This window comes from Chrysemys picta, chromosome 4, assembly GCF_011386835.1.
Source record: "Chrysemys picta bellii isolate R12L10 chromosome 4, ASM1138683v2, whole genome shotgun sequence".
NCBI classification, from domain to species: domain Eukaryota; kingdom Metazoa; phylum Chordata; order Testudines; family Emydidae; genus Chrysemys; species Chrysemys picta.
This window is the reverse complement of record NC_088794.1, coordinates 151584291-151601706: the sequence shown is the minus strand read 5'-3', so window position 1 is coordinate 151601706 and position 17416 is coordinate 151584291. Positions and strand designations below refer to the sequence as shown.

General features: G+C 43.9%; 1 protein-coding gene across 2 annotated transcripts in view; it reads right to left on the bottom strand.

Moving 5' to 3' along the window:
* The window catches only part of MDGA2 (MAM domain containing glycosylphosphatidylinositol anchor 2), a 631070-nt gene that overhangs the window by 335083 nt on the left and 278571 nt on the right, over positions 1-17416 (bottom strand). For both annotated transcript variants that reach the window (XM_008171632.4, XM_008171633.4), the window contains exon 3: positions 2578-2752. In XM_008171632.4, coding sequence (XP_008169854.1) covers positions 2578-2752 — 175 coding nt within the window. The remainder of the gene's footprint in view (positions 1-2577; positions 2753-17416) is intronic.

Genomic DNA, 17416 nt, shown 5'->3' with positions numbered 1-17416 from the left:
GGGAGTGCGCAGCCTGCTTGGAGCAGGGAGCTGGGGGGGGGGGGGACTGGACTGGAGCCCCCCCACCCCGGTGACAGCCCAGCTTTCTCGTCAATTGGACTCATGAAATTGACAAGAATGACAGCCAACAGCCAACATAATTAGCAGCGTCGACATGGACGCTGCGTCGCCCTAACCACACCGACATAAAGCCCGGCGCCTCTCGTGGAGGTGAAATTATTACATCTGCGGGAGCAAGGCTGCAGTGTGAACACTAACACCACGTTGACACCTCCACTTACGTCAGCAAAACTTATGTTGCTCAAAGAAAAAAAACCAACAACTCCTCAGCAACGTAAGTTTCGCCAGCATAAGCGCTCATGTGCACTGCTGGTGGGAGAGCGTCTCCTGCCAACGTAGCTACCGTCCATCACCGAGGTGGTTTTATTATGTCGACGGAAGAGCTCTCTCCCATCAGCACAGAGCGGCTGCATTGATACAGCTTGCTAGTGTAGACACGGTCTACGTGTGTGCGTGTACGGATGGTCCTTAGCACATCAAGTAGAAGGTGTTATATATGGTTATTAAGCAAGGTTACCAACAATCATTTGGCCTACTGGACTCTGTAACAATCTGTAATACATGAACAAACGAGTAAAACGGTGTTTGTTGTAGCCATGTCGGTCTCAGGATATTAGAGTGACAAAGTGGATGAGGTCCAGTAAAATATGACTTCACCCATCCTGTCTCTCTATTTATTAAAACACCTGTTAATCCTTTAGGAACAATTTATAAATTCACCATTGATATAAAGTGTGACTAATCTGATGAATTAAACAAGGCACATCAGTAAACTGAGTGAATTAAAGAGTGGGCTAGCAGTCTCTTTAGGGCAGGAAAACCTATCGAAAGAGCAGTTTACTCAGATTTTAAAAACTGATAACTAACCTAGCAGCATGTACAACTGGTCTTCTAGAACTGCAAACTATCCTACCCTATGTCAAAAAGCGATAGGGTGCTTTTATTGCTGATGAAATCTGTTCATGAGAGTCACACATCTTGAAATCTTATAGAGGCTGATTGGTTTATTTTTTAAAGGGTTCAGTAAAAGAAAAAAATCTGTCACTAATTTGGAACCCTGCTGTCCTTTTAAAAACCATCTTTGAGACAATGCCTCTTACGTTATAGGATCCTCCAAATGTTCACTGCAAGGACCTTCTCCTTTGAAGTAGTAAAAAGAAAAGACTTTGATCCTGCTTTCCTTATCCTGCGGTCTGTGTAAATGTATGTGCATTAGGCACTCAAAACTTTCCACTGTGCTATGGGCAGGTACAGCCGTACTGCGTATATACACAAATGCAGGGGGAAAGCTCACTAGATATCTAGTGGGAAATGCTCTATCCAGTAATGAGAAGGGACTATATTTCACTTCTGTGACTAGTTATGTCTTTGTAGCTGGGACATGGGCAGGTCAGATCCGGATTTGCTTTTCTGTTAGCCCAATGAACTGCTTTTACTGCAAGCTCCCAGTGTGAGGAAATGGTCAATTCCATTCCCTATCCGTTGCCTTTGCTCCATGGTTCTGGCGAAGGGGTTCAGAGACCCGACCCCTGGCTGCTGTGTCAAGCAATGTAACATATCCCAAGTTCTACTGGGCACTCACTTTCCATGAGCGTGTGTGGTGTGTAGGACATACAGTACTACTGCTCACCTGTAAAACTTACATAGACCATTTGGGGGAGAGTTTCAAAGGTACAAATTGGCCCCTGACTCCCTTTTATAGCATTGCAAGTTTTCCCCTAAAATCTCAAAGACCACTTCCTTTGCCTCTGGGCTCATTTTGTGCGGATAGTAAGAGGTTTGGGCCTTTATTGGGTTTTGAGGTTTATTCATTTTTGCTCACTTCACTTGATTCAGCACAATAACTATTCTGGATACAGTTTGTATAAACAATTGTATTATCCACAACACCTCATGGGGCTGTATTGTGCAGCAGAATTCATAGAAAGACGACTCATTAAGGTCTCAACATGTTTTTTTTTTAAATTATGCATTCAACCTGGAATACGCAGATGTGCCCCGAGAAGGGCACCATTAACTAACAACAGTGGAATCCGGAATACTGCACTTGCTGCAGGCAACTGTTGATGTGTCAGGGGCAATCCCTGTACGTGTGGAGAACACAGAAGCATTGGTAACTGGGGAGTGGTGAGTGACTGCATGCACTCAGAGCATACCCTGATCGCAACACTTCCCTTCCCAAGAAGCTCCATCAGGTCCTAACTAATAAATGTGTCTCGTCATAATACTGTTAACTTTTTTCAACACAAGAGTCTGAACTTGCAACCCCTACTCATGTGAACAGCCCCTTGAACATCAATGGGGATATTCACAGGAGTTAAGATTACTCGCAGGAGTAAAGGCTGCAGAACTGGACTCAGAGTGTTCTCTCTAAGCTACATTGCAAAAGTTTGCGTGTTTGTAATTTGTCTGAGGCTCCCCACTTCCTTAGTATTCCTGGGTCCCCTTCACACAGTGCCAGACAGTAGAGGAGGTAAACGGAAACTCTGATAAGAGCTCTGGGAGCTGTTTACTTACAGTACACATCCACTCGGATTGATTTTATAGCTGGGGAACCCAAACCATTCTCCGCCTTGCAGTAGTAGCGGCCTCCTTGGTGTCGCTGGATATTTGTAATCCTCAGAGTTTCATTGAAGACACTCGAGTCTTGGAATCTGTCAGAGGCACTTCCCGCTGTTTTGGTCCACCTGATCTGAGCAAGCATCGAAAAAGATTGTTACTTTAGGTTGGCTGTTTGTAAAAATGAATGCAGTTCAGCTGCAGAGATACCTCTACAAACCTGAGAGCAGCATGGGCCCTGTGGCTCTGAGAAATCAAAGTGAGGCCCATTTATTGCAATACATACCAACGCGCTGGGGTAGCAGTCTGAGAACTACTACCTCGATCCAAAGTACAATTTGCCTTTTTAAAACCCCAAACCGCAATCATATTACACATTACATGTCATTGACAGGAATAGGAGAGTCTTTTTGGTGGTTTCCGATACTGTCATTTCTTTGCATCATTTGGGGTGCCTGTTACTTAAATGTTCCAGGCAGGGTACAATTACCTAATGGGGTATTTATGCAATTGGATTGGGGAGGGGGGGCATGATTAGTCAGTTTAGCCAATCACTGCATTGCTTATTGCTTCACACAAGAGGTTATTATATTTCGCCAGCCATAAACACCCACTTTATTATTGCTGCAGCTGGGGCTTTTCATTATTTTCCTCTCCGGCCCCCCCTCCTCTGGTCATAACCTTTGACAGTTACTGGCAGAGAACATGACACTTAGTTTGGTTCAGGCCTGTGGCCTGCAGGGCGGGCCTATGTCGATTTAAAGCTAATAGGCCTGGCTAGATTTTTCCCCACAAAAGAATACCAGGAGTGGGGTCCTGGAACTAGTCTATGTTAGCAATCACTGATTACTCTAGTTAGAAATATCTTGTAAAGAAATCTATCCCGCTGGTGAGGGATATATGTGATGACTCAACCTCCAGCCGTAACACATCTGCTTAAATAGCTGCAGAAAAACCCTCTAGGAGCAGAATTAAGCAGAGCACCTCAGGTCTAGTTCTGTGCTGTTCTTTTCAATACCTGAGGCAATTTGATATTGAATTTATTTTTTGTATTGTTCCACCTAGGTTTATATATAAAAATATTTTAATGTGCCAAAGCACCAGTTATAATGGACGCATTTGCCGAGATTTTGAGCCCCTGCAGCTCCCATTGAAGTCAAATTAACGAAAATCAGACCACACATTTCTGTTTGGAAACATCTTAAAACATAACAGAAGCCTCCAGCCGCTTTTCAATAGCCATATCATAAACCGTGTCTGACAATTTCAGGCAGCTGTCTATACCTGGGGGCGGGGGAGGAGTTAAAATAGTTACGTGGCTTTTTTTTTTTTTTTTTTAATGGTCTGTTCCAATAATTAGAACTTCTCCGACATCAATAATTATTTTCCCAAAATGTGCAAACTTTTCAAAGCGAACACTTCTGTTAAACTGCCAACAGAGTTGGAATGCCTATAACACTCTATGACGAACAATGCAGTTCTTTTCAACACAGCTGTGCACAACAGAATCCGCTCTGGTAATGATACGGACAGTTGCTATGGTACGACTCAGTTAAAAGTTTGTACAATTGAATGAAACATGCATTGAAAATACTTGAGCAAGTTGCAATGGCCGCACGTCACAGCACAAGAAAAGGGACATGTTCGGCCCAACGTTCCGTGACATTAAACCAGTTTGACACCAAGTCGCTCCACTGACTTCACAGCTACGCTTCAGTTCCAGCGGTGCCAAGGATTGGCCTAGTTATTTTGTGAATGACTCTTCCATCTCACGTTCAACAACGACGCAAAGTTTCTGTTGGAATTACAAGTCGAACGAAACAGTTTCTTGCTAAAAAGCAGACCTCTGGCAAATGCCACTTAAAGGAAAATGGTCTCGATAGTGTTTTCTCTTGCTGAGTCTCTGTCTGTCTCCGCACAGCTGTTAAAGGGACTTCTTTTTCAACTAGCGGTGAACGCCAATGGAAGAAGGGACAGGATCCCTAGCCTTATGGACAACACATTACAGAAGTAGTGAAGTAATTATTGGTAAAATATCCCGCTGGGCATGCTTGTTAATGTGGTTACAGTTGGGTTGTTATATGCTGGAAAAAATTAAAAGCCTCATTCTGTGACCCATGAATGATGTTGAGTAGCACATTGTTGTTGTTTTTATGTATATTACAGAACATCTAGAGACCCCAGCCAAGCTCGAGGGGCCCACCCTACAAGGAGTTGTACAGATACAGTGGCCTGGAATGCTTACCGGATGAATAGACAAGAAAGATGTCGGTACAGAGAGTTGAAGTCACTTGCCTGGAGAAGCACAGCAGATCAATGGCAGAGCTAGGAAAAGAAACCAGGGTCCAATGGACTAGATTGTTTCTCACTGAACGACACCATTATCCATGGACTGAAGTGTTTCAACAGCACCTCTTCTGTGCCTCCTACTACAGCCCATCATGAAGTGCAGTTCACTATCCTCCCAACCTCACGCACCACAGGACAGGAACGGTACCTCCATTGGTCTCCCAAAACCTCCTTGAGCATCCTTTCCCCCCACTCCCCAAACACACACACACACACACAGTGCATCAGTAAGAATCTGGTCCCCAATTAATATTGAACCAGTTCTATGCCTTCCACCATTGTGTGGTATGTGAGCATGATTTTCGTTTGAAAAAAATACATGGAAACATGCTAGGTCCTGCATTGCTGGAACTTCGCCTATTTATCCACCTCTTCCAGCAGCTCTGAGCACCTTCGAAAGTGATGCCATTAAAAAAGAAACAAACGTTTCCTACTTTCCCATAGGAACTTCTCCCTGAAAATTACACTGGTTCAGAAGCCACGACAGGCAACACTCAATCCTGGACCAAAACCAGGTTTGAAGTACCACATCTTCTGATCCATTAGGAACCGAAATGGGAGCTTATATCTATTTTTCTCCCCCCGGAAGGGCTGTAGGCTTGGACTCCAGAAAGTGGAGTTAGACAGAAGAATAAAATTTTAAAGATCCCCAAAACATTTTGAATCTCTTTTATAAAATACACAGGATAGTCACAATATATGATGGTGTAGCGTGCATGCAGGCATTACATTCTTTGCAGCTGATCTGCATAACTCAAACATAGCTGGACCACTCAGGAATAAAGCAAATACCTAAAACTTTCTATCTACATTATTCTGTCTTTGTGTGAGAGAAATGCCATTACCACAGCTATATTTACAAATATTAATATGTTTGCATTTCTACTGTAAAGCCCTGGCTTCGGGGCATTTTAAGTCATCCATAAAAACGTGCTCCTGGTTAATTTTGGTGTACGGAGTGAGCAGAAGGTTGCTGTCAAACTTTAATATTTAAAAAAAATAAATAAAACAAAGCATTGGTTTAGGGTTAAGCTAACACAAAAAGGAGAAGATAGTCACTGAATCTCCTGCATGCTTTATTATTATTACTGTTATTGTTTGAACCAAAAATTGCCAGGCTGTTGTGGATTTAAATTAATTGTTTTCTATTTTTTTCTTATATTTTAAAAGTGAAATAGAAAAATGTATCGAACAAATAGATGTTTGTTCTTTAAGGGGAAATATTTTGTTCTTGAAAAACTCAAAAAGTTGGTATTTACTCCATCGAAAGGATCCGTCCCAGAATATTTTTTTTTAAATCGTTCACTATTGTTACAATCTATCTAATCTTAGAAACAACATAGCCCGGTCTATGATTCCTTTATCCAAGCCGTCCTCCAACTGCATTTCACAGCACTCTGACTTTTGATGGCCAGCACTAGCCCCTACAAGTGGATTTTCAGTTTTATGAGGCTCCCTCACTTTGGGGGTTAATATGAATGGTAGTTTTGGAGATGACCTCTACTTAGCAAGGAGGAGGATCTTCCTAAGTGAAAAAGGTGTAAAACAGCCAACCGGGTTCTCTCGCTTTCAAGTGAGAGCAGCTCTGGGGGAAAAAGACCATGTTTACGTTGCAGTTGATTTAATCTCAATGCATTATTCACATTGGCTTTAGCTCAGTGTAAATACTACAATGATCTGATTCCAATCAATATAATATTATTAATTGAGCTCCAACTATGACTAATGCACTAATGAAAGCAAATGAATACAGCAAAATAAGAGGACTGAGCCTAGAGGTCTTCCTCAAGCATAACTCCCCTTCCAGATCGACCTGTGCTTCTTCGGTTCACTGGATTAAGTTGAAAAAAATAAAATTTGTTTCAGGTCAAATTAAACATTTTGGGTGAAATGAAACACTTTGGTTGCCTCAGGTGACTTTGGGAATAATTTGTGAACTTTCTTGGTTGACCCAAATCTGTATTTTTTTGGAAAAAAGTTTCATTTAAAAACTTTTACCCAGCTCTAATTATAGTAATTTAGGGGCTGTAGTACGGGGCCTGGTACAGTCAGTGAGTGATATGCAGAATGTCATTGAAGTTCTTGCCCAATATCCATTGAATAAAAGTCCTTTCATTGATTTCACTGGGCATTAGAACAGGCTCTAAATACCACATGAGAAAGCTATCCGCCATCACCGTTCCATATTTCATTCCCATAGTATCTGAGCCCTCACAATAATTAATGCCTTTCTCCTCTCAGCACCACCATGAGGTGAGGTGGTGCTTTTATCTCTCCACATCTCCTGTGAGCAACTGAGATGTAGAGAGACTAAACAGCTCACCAACGGTCACAAAGGAGGTGCATAGTGGAGCGGGGAATTAAACCCATATTTCCCAAGTCCCAGGCTAGCCCTGATCATTTTATTCAAGTGTTCAGACAGTTCCTGCATTGAAAATTTCCAGCCATTTGCTTTTATTGCTTAGTGGATTTGCACGGTGCAGAAATCCCAATATTTTCAAAAAATTTAGCCTACGGAACGTGATTATTCATCGAAAACCACCCTGTGAATGTTTCTTATTTAGAATTTGTTTGCAAATTTCCATTGTCTCCGTATTGGAGCAGAAATAATACCACGTGAATTGTGTGACCAGTCACATAGCATGAATGAAGAAATATTCAAAGAAAACAGCTTGCAAACAACCAATGGGCTAAAGCTATTCTTTTTCATAATGTGGCTTTTTATTGATGTCACATCCATACATCATGGCTTATACAAATCAACTAATAATGCATGTTACTACATAACACACATACATTCACCTACTGCATTAATCTTGGCCTATTAGGGTGAAATTTTCAAAACTGCTCAGAGTCGGCTACTCATGTCACTTTTGAATAGCTTACATTTTTGTTTTCACAAGATTCTGCTCTTTATTTGTCATTCAGAACTCCAATAAAAGCCTCACCGTGAATGCTTATTACTAAGTAGGACATTAGCAGAAATCAGGGCTGGCTTATGAATGATTCACTTTTAAAGGTAGGTAAATTCATAATGAATATTTGTAATGGACAGTTCAACTAAATCTACATAGACCAATCCATTGAGCCATCAAGACCTTTGCTAGTGTTTTAATGGTCTGAGCAGATATACTGCGAGAAGTTCACAGTTATGATCCAGTGTATGGTTTCTGTCTTCAGAGTAAATTGCTTTTCTGCTTTAACTACGATTCCTTGAAAAGCAGGTTCTCATCTTGTTTAGTAATGGATGGGTCAGAGTAGTTGAACTAAACTGATACATGTACACTATACATTGGATAGCACAAAACTGTTCTGCTGATGGGTCTGTTTTTACAGGTTTCATCTGAGTAATCTGTTCCTGTAGTTTTGGCTTAGGAACTAAAAAAAAAAAGTTGATTCCTGTCAGCTATTTCGATGGCCAGTCAGAGAGCAGCAGCAAAACATATTTTCGTTATTTATTCGGAAAAGGAACCTTAAGAATTAAGGAATTATTTTGGGGCAGTTCTCTGGCCTATGTTATGCAGGTCAGACTAGATGATCACAGTGGTCCCTTCTGAATTTAGAATCTATGAAAGAAACGCAAAGGTTTACAGACCACAATGCATTGCAGAAGTATTGGCTCAAACACTGTATTGCCTCAAAAGTACCTAAATGTCTTTCCATTATTCAAAGCACATAGTCTGCTTGGTCAGCATCAATGGATTGGTTTTAAGCCACCATTCAATATATCCAATAGATTTCGCAATGGATTTATTTTTCTTCTCTCCAAGAGATCAGAGGGAAAGGAGAAGTTTGGCAATCACTTTTTCACATTGCAAAACGGAAACCTCTGTTAAGCACCAACTGAAAATATATAAAATAATCAAAATAAGGTTATCCCACATGCTCAGTGAGGAATCACGTTGGAATGGCTTGTAGACATCCTACTCTCACTTCCATGAGAATTTTATGATAAGGAAATCTCTTAGACACCCTCCCATCATTGAAATCCTTGCCTCAAAACAAGCAGCCTTTTTGCAAGCACACAGTCTGGAGTCAGCTGGGGGAGAGGCCAACGCCTAACTTCCTCCTCCCCTCCCCCCGAAAAAGGATCTCAGTATAATGTAATTGGAATGGATGGGGACATTTGTCACACCAAGATTAATCTGAACCTTTACAAACGGGCAGGCTTTTTATTCCAGATTGTTTTCTGACTTTCTGACTGGATTATTTTTGCTCTCAGTTGAAGTTCTGGGTGATGGTTCTTGATCTGACCCATGAGTCGTTTGTATTTTCCGTAAAACACCTGAGCTTTCACTCAGATGCCTCCTCTTTGGCTTCATTTAGCTACAGCCACAGGGCAGGAAACTATAAGCCACAGCTCTCAGGACAGCAAGCTTTCCAGTGCATTTCTCCCCTACTCTCCTGCTGATAAACTTCATTTTCTCTTCCTTTAACACTCCCATTCTTGAGACTCCACAGCTGGCGTATAAGGTGGATAGAAAGCTGGCTAGATCGTCGGTCTCAATGGGTAGTGATCAATGGCCCCATGTCTAGTTGGCAGCCGGTATCAAGTGGAGTGCCCCAAGGGTCGATCCTGGGGTTGGTTTAGTTCAATATCTTGATTAATGATCTGGAGGATGGCGTGGACTGCACTCTCAGCAAGTTTGCAGATGACACTAAACTGGGAGGAGTGGTAGATACACTGGAGTGTAGGGATAGGATACAGAGGGACCTAGACAAATTAGAGGATTGGGCCAAAAGAAATCTGATGAGGTTCAACAGGGAGAAGTGCAGAGTCCTGCACTTAGGACGGAAGAATCCCATTCACTGCTACAGATTAGGGACCGAGTGGCTAGGCAGCAGTTCTGCAGAAAGGGACCTAGGGGTTACAGTAGACAAGAAGCTGGATATGAGTCAACAGTGTGCCCTTGTTGCCAAGAAGGCTAACGGCATTTTGGGCTGTATAAGTAGGGGCATTGCCAGCAGATCGAGGGATGTGATCATTCACCTCTATTTGGCATTGGTGAGGCCTCGTCTGGAGTTCTCTGTCCAGTTTTGGGCCCCACACTACAAGAAGGATGTGGAAAAATTGGAAAGAGTTCAGCGGAGGGCAACAAAAATGATTAGGGGGGTGGAGCACATGACTTATGAGGAGAGGCTGAGGGAACTGGGATTGTTTAGTCTGCAGAAGTGAAGAATGAGGGGGGATTTGATAGCTGCTTTCAACTACCTGAAAGGGGGCAAAGAGGATGGATCTAGACTGTTCTCAGTGGTACCAGATGACAGAACAAGAAGTAATGGTCTCAAGTTGCAGTGCGGGAGGTTTAGATTGGATATTAGGAAACACGATTTCACTAGGAGGGTGGTGAAGCACTGGAATGGGTTACCTAGGGAAGTGATGGAATCTCCATCCTTAGAGGTTTTTAAGGTCAGGCTTGACAAATCCCTGGCTGGGATGATTTAGTTGGGGATTGGTCCTGCTTTGAGGAGGGGTTTGGACCAGATGACCTCCTGAGGTTCTTTCTAACTCTGATATTCTATAATTCTATGGCCTCACTCTTCCAGCCAAAGCATTCAGATACCTCAGTGATGGATGATCATCATAGTTTCTGATTCCCCCTCACCTAGTCCCATCAATTGGTCTCAATCATTCCTGATCTTTTCCTCCAAGCATTCTGGTCAAGCATGTCTTCCAAGCTCACACTAACCTTCTTCATGTCCTCCTTCAGCCTCTCAAACTGCCTTGTTCAAGGTCTTCCTCGTGGTCTTTGTCCCGCGACTACTACCTCTTACACTCTCTGGCCAACATATCCCACATTGCATCATCTCACATGACACAGCCATCTCAGACAACACTCCTTCAGCTTTGTTGTGATGGGGGCAACCTGCATCATGGCTCATAGGCTGTGTGTGTGCCATATAAATACCTAAACTAGTGGTTCTCACACTTTTCTGTACCATGACCCCATGTTACCACAGAAGTTTCAGGACCCATCTAATCAAAGAAAGGGAGGATGACCCCAGTCCACAGTTTGAGAACCTACGGCTGAGTGGATACACAACTGGACAGAATTGCCTCTGGAAAGAGCAAAGGTATGTCAACACTGCGATCCTGGGGTGTGACTGCAGCTCATCTCGACATACCCAAGCTAGCTTGAGCACTGGTAGTAGAAAAGCCAGAGTGAGACGGGCTTCAGGGCAAGCTGGCCACCAGACTAAGTAGCCAAGGTTCCGGGTGAGCTTGTACCACCTGTGCTGCTGGGATTTCACTGCTCCAGTACCTGAGGTAGCCAAATTAAAGCTAGCTAGCTCAGGTAGGTACCCAGGCTGCAGTCACACACCATGACTGCAGTGTAGACATGCCGTAAGTTTAATCAGCAGGAAGGGTTGTGGGACCAATTCTCCACCTTGCCTCTTATGTGGTCATTTACATCAGTGCACAATGCAGCTAGTGGAAACACTGAAACCACATTTTGACCAAAAGTAGCCTTTCCCCCCCCTTTAATTCCCTCCCTTTCTTTTCCTTGATCAGCTCTAGCTCCACGTGAGTGCAAAATGGGAATGGAACACCACCTCTGGAATGGCAGGTATAAATGACAACGCACGGCGGTGGAGATCAAGCTGTTTGGATCTAGGCCTTGTGCATGGCGGTGCACAAGATCCTCAGTATGACAGCCACTATCAGGCTAGCCTAGCAATGTTTTCTTTGATTACTTGGTTTCTAGGGATTCCTTTGTTCAGGCATTTCGGAGGTGTCGTTTCTGCACTGTCTGGTGGTGGCTCTGAATAATTAGAATTCAAAATTATCCTGCCAAGCCTTGACCTTGCTTTGTCTACACCCCAGATCATCTAAAACAGATGCAACTACTCCTGAAACACACTTGGTCTATGTCTATAGAATGGCTAGAGGAAAGGTAAGCCAAAAATGTGCTCAACTTTCCTGCTTATTCTGCTTACTTTAGAAATAACGGGGTACTGTTCTATTGAATCTTCCAATGATCACCATTCCTGACAGGAGAACGCCCACACAGACCTGGCAACTATTGCTACAGTATCATGGAAAGTTTAGGGCCTTGGTTCTGCATATATCTGTAAATAAAATGATTTTTTTCTGTGTACTGAAATTTTATTAAACCAGAAACAACATGACGCACTATGCCTGAAGAGGCGAAGGGTACAGAATGTCTATCTTCATTTGAATATAACATTGCTACTGGCTATGGATACGCAGCTGAGGCATGCACATTTCTGTTCCTGTTTATTTCATACGGTAATGTCTCGGAAAGGCTCAGGCTTCAGAAATGGCCCCCAGTAAAAGTAATGCCGATTGTTTGAAACTTTCCTCATGAAATATTAGAGGGGTGCAACATCCAATTAAAATAAATCCTCAATTTCAGTCAAAAATGATAATCCTGTACCTTGGAGAGCACTAGAAAACTGCTATCAGTTAGGAACTGAATGCAAAAATGGGAGAGACTTTGATTTACAAACACATTTCTCGACATTTATTGTAGCCAGCCTGTGGCCACCTAAGAATGTCCCGCTTTTCGATCCGTTACATGCCGTGGCCACTCAGAACTTTACAGCAAGGACAGGGAGAAAACTTAGCTCTCTCTCTGCTCCCAGGAAAACACTGGAGCACTTGCAATGTGACATGGGCGTCAACGGCACTGCTCACGAGCTTAAAGTCACACATCTCCTTCAATGCGGCCCAGAAGCACAGACCTCTATTCCTTTAGCTAAAGTAAGTTTCTACTACAGTAGCTGTAAGTAGCAAACGGGATGTGAGATACAATTCAGGATTTATCCAGAAGGGATCAGAGGAATAATTGTACTCTGGTCACTTCATTATTGTGTTAAAAGGAAGAGATCTTTTTATTTTTAGTAGAGAAACAATGCGGGTAACTGACTGCAAGCTACACAGACAGATACTGGAGATCAGCGCAGAGACAACCAAGCTACAAGCAACCAATAGCTATGAGGAAAATGTTTACGCTGTGTTCAAAGTCTGTATTAGCACATTACTCACTAGTCATAAGAAGACAATAGGTGGAGTCTATTATGAATTAAGATTTAGGCCCCTTTTTACTCATGTCCCTGCAAACCAAGGAATTGACAAAAATAAATAAGGAACCTGACACCAGGGAAGTGGAAAACCATGAGCTTAAACTGATTATTACTTCATTTGTAGGATCCATTTGATCAACTCTTTCTCTTTCTGTGAGACAGGTAACATCTATTTCATACCCAAGTCCAGCTTATCTAAGATTTGCTTTTCAGGACTGCAAAACCCAGTGCCTAGAAGCTGGAAGTTTAATAACACTTGTGCAACATATGGAATTCCTCCAGTACAACTTAATATCTTTCCTACAACTTAATATCTCCAGCTCTTCATTGCTTTCAGAGACTTTTAAAGCAATCATGTAGAGCATCGTAATACTCTCTGATTCCCACAGGGCAAAAGAAGAGTCACGTGTGCCAAACACAATAGGAAAAAGAACTAGAAGACAACCTAGCCAAATTAAAAGGTAAAAAGGGAAGCCTTTAAATCCACCTTTAACCCTGAAGGCAAAAATAGATATTGCATATAACAACCAAGTATATTCTTCTATTGATACATGGGTCATTTTTGCACTTAACTCCTACCAGCATTAACAGGAATCTTCCATATAAGGAAGGAAGAATGGAGTAGTATCGGGATACACCTAAAAAGTTGTTAGCTAATCTAAGTAGAAACAAAGGGTAATCTTCCCATATGCCTGATGTAAGGTTCATGTCAGCATAGGAGGTTTGTTGTTGTTTGTTGGGGGGGGGGGGGGTCTTCTTTTGGCGGGGGGGGGGATTCATAGTGAGATGGCATAACGGCATTTGTAGAATTTTACTGAGCCACAGGTCTGTTTTTGCATACAAAACCAATTCACACTGAGATAGGAAAATCTAACAAGACCTCAAAACAAATATTTAACCTGGACTCCACCTTCTCAAAAGAGCAGTGCCAACATTTTCAAATGTGACCTGAGATTTTCACTGTCTCAGTTGCTTGGAGCCAAATTTAAGACATCTTGGGCCTGATTTTACAGAAGTGCTGAGCACCTGCAGGTCCCATTGACTTCAAGTGCTATGGTAGGTGTTCAGAACTTGTGAAAATATCAGGACCAAGTTAGACACACGGTAATTGGGGCATTCCAAAAATCAGATGATTTTGAGTAATTTGCTTCATATGGCTGGATGGCTGGCTATCTACTTAGGATGAAATCCTTCTGGAGTCAGGGAAACACTGGAGCTTTGTGAATATACTGTACTATATTGATCTATTTCTCTCTCTTTTCCCAGGCTATTGAGAAGGTATTGGGCTGCAGGTTGGGTTGGTTAACAGTCATACACAGGCCTTCTGAATTATTTTGTGTTTCCACCATTTGTGTTGAAGGTCTTCAAAAAGTTTATTTCGCTTAATCCTTTAAAAAGAGAAATGGGACCAATGTGGTCTCAGATACAGCACTGGACTCTATAACAATTGATTATCACTTTATTAAAACACCTACTAATAATTTATTAACATTTTATAAGGTATTTATACATGGAACCTTCAATGTGAAGAGTGGCCATTTATTTTGTAATTGACCCCTATGTTCTTTACCAAGGGCCAGATTCTGCCACTTTACTCACTGAGCAGTACATTATTTTCATCTCAGATCCATGGCCCTGCTGCACTCAGTCACCTGAAATTAACATTCCCAGTTCCACATCTGGATATTTTAACTATTCAGAATCCCAAGTTTTACTATGTGATACAAACGAGTTTCATGCAGATTTTGTTGGGAAACAGATAATGTCAACCACATGACAATTAAGGTACCTAATTTACTAGGAGTCATGCTCCTCTTGATCTGCTGCTCACAAACAGGGAAGAATTGGGAGGGGAAGTAGAAGTGGGTGGCAACCTGGGCAGCAGTGACCATGAGATGGTTGAGTTCAGGATCCTGACAAAAGGAAGAAAGGAGAGAAGCAGAATATGGACACTGGACTTCAGAAAAACAGACTTTGACTCCGTCAGGGAACTGATGGGCAGGATCCCCTGGGAAGCTAATATGAGGGGAAAAGAAATCCAGGAGAGCTGGCTGTATTTTAAAGAAGCCTTGTTGAGGGCGCAGGAACAAACCATCCCAATGTGCAGAAAGAATAGCAAATATGGCAGGCGAACAGAGGAATCTTTGGTGAGCTTAAACACAAAAAGGAAGCTTATAAGAAGTAGAAACTTGGAGAGATGACTAGGGAGGAGTATAAAAATATTGCTCAAGCATACGGGGGTGTAATTGGGAAGGCCAAAGCACAATTGGAGTTGCAGCTAGCAAGGGATATGAAGGGTAACAAGAAGGATTTCTATGGGTATGTTAGCAACAAGAAAAAGGTCAGGGACCCTTACTGAATGGGGGAGGCAACCTAGTGACAGATGAGGTGGAAAAAGCTGACACAGTCAATACATCTTTTGCCTCGGTCTTCACAGACAAGGTCAGTTCCCACACTGCTGCACTGGGCAGCACAGTATGGGGAGGAGGTGAGTAGCCCTCACTGGTGAAAGAACAGGATATGGACTATTTAGAAAAGCTGGACATGCACAAGTCCATGGGGCTGGATGCAATGCATCAGAGGGTGCTGAAGAAGTTAGCTGATGTGATTGCAGAGCCATTGGCCATTATCTTTGAAAACTTGTGGCGATCCGGGGAGCTCCCAGACAATTGGAAAAAGGCAAATATAGTACCCATCTTTTAAAAAGGGAAGAAGGAGAATCCGGGGAACTACAGGCCGATCAGCCTCACCTCAGTCCCTGGAAAAATCATGGAGCAGGCCCTCAAAGAATCCATTTTGAAGCACTTGGAGGAGAGGAAGGTGATCAGGAACAGTCAACATGGATTCACCAAGGGCAAGACATGCCTGACCAATGTGATTGCCTTCTATGATGAGATAATTGGCTCTGTGGATATGGGGAAAGCAGTGGATATGATGTATCTTGACTTTAGCAAAGCTTTTGATATGGTCTCCCACAGTATTCTTGCCAGCAAGTTAAAAATGTATGGATTGAATGAATGGACTGTAAGGTGGATAGAAAGCTGGCTGGATCGTCGGGCTCAACGGGTAGTGATCAACGGCTCGATGCCCAGTTGGCAGCCGGTATCAAGCGGAGTGCCCCAGGGGTCAGTCCTGGGCAGGGTGGCTCTAGCTTTTTTGCCGCCCCAAGCACGGCAGGCAGGCTGCCTTTGGCGGCATGCCTGCGGGAGGTCCCCGGTCCCGCGGATTCGGCGGCATGCCAGCAGGAGGTCCACCAGTTGCGCGGATTCAGCGTGCCCGCGCCGAATTGCTGCAGAATCCGCGGGACCGGCGGACCTCCCGCAAGCAAGCCGCCGAAGGCTGCCTGACTGCCGCCATCGCAGGGACCAGCAGGCCGCCCCCCCCGCGGCTTCCCGAGATGGTGGATGTTAAATGGAATCTCTCTCCAAATACAAGTGCCACGGTTTTCCAAAGGACCCTGTGGTTTTAAAACACAAAACACACACTCACACTTTCTCTCTCCGCATCAAAATCAAGAGAGAGACTCAAGTGGAGACACCTTAGGCTGTAGCGCGATGGCAGGGCGGACTAAGTCCGGATGCCCCCTGCTGGAGGCCTCACGGCCCTGCATCACCCTGTCCCAGAATTGAGCAGCAGCGAGAAGTGCTCCAGGCAGCCTAGAGTGGCTGCAGAAAAGCAGCCAATCAGAGGGGCTGCTGGAGCTACCAATAAGGGGCCAGAAAGGCCAGATAAAAGGCAAGCAGCAGAGCAGAGCCTTCAGTTGCAGTGCGGAGCTTGACGAGAGAGCTCACCGGACAGAACTGAGCCCAGGGAAGGCTGCCAAAGCCTGGGTACCTGGCTGGCTGGAGAGAATAGCAGCGGTGCTGTCGAAAGGTCAGTGCAGGCAGGCTGAACCTGCACAGAATCTGGCCAGACCAGACGAGGTTACCGAGATGGGCCCTGCTGGTCTGGTTGCAGACTGAACCCAGGGAGGGCTGCAGAAAAGGACACCATCTGAGGGAACAGAGATGGGCCCTGGCGGGGTGTCTGAAGAAGGAAGTGCCTCTGGGAAGAAGCCTCTGAACTACAGCCCCATACCAGGGCCGTGATAAGAACTCAGGACTATGTACCCTGGAAAGGAGGACAGTGTTTGTGGCTCAGCCGGAGCGCTGAGCTGCCGAAGACCGGCCAAGAGAGCCAGCGGCCGGGGATGCTCACGAGAGGCAGGTGCCGCCCTGATGCAAGACCGAAACAGAAAAGCAGGCTCATGCCTAACAGAGCGAAAGGGGGCCATCCACGAGAGGTGGGTGACCCTCTCCCTTCCCCCTGAGAAGAACTGTGTTTGCAGGTACTATCAGCCAGAGAAAAGGGGACGCATCTGAGAGGCGGCTGCTGACCCTGTTACAAGCTCCCATGGACT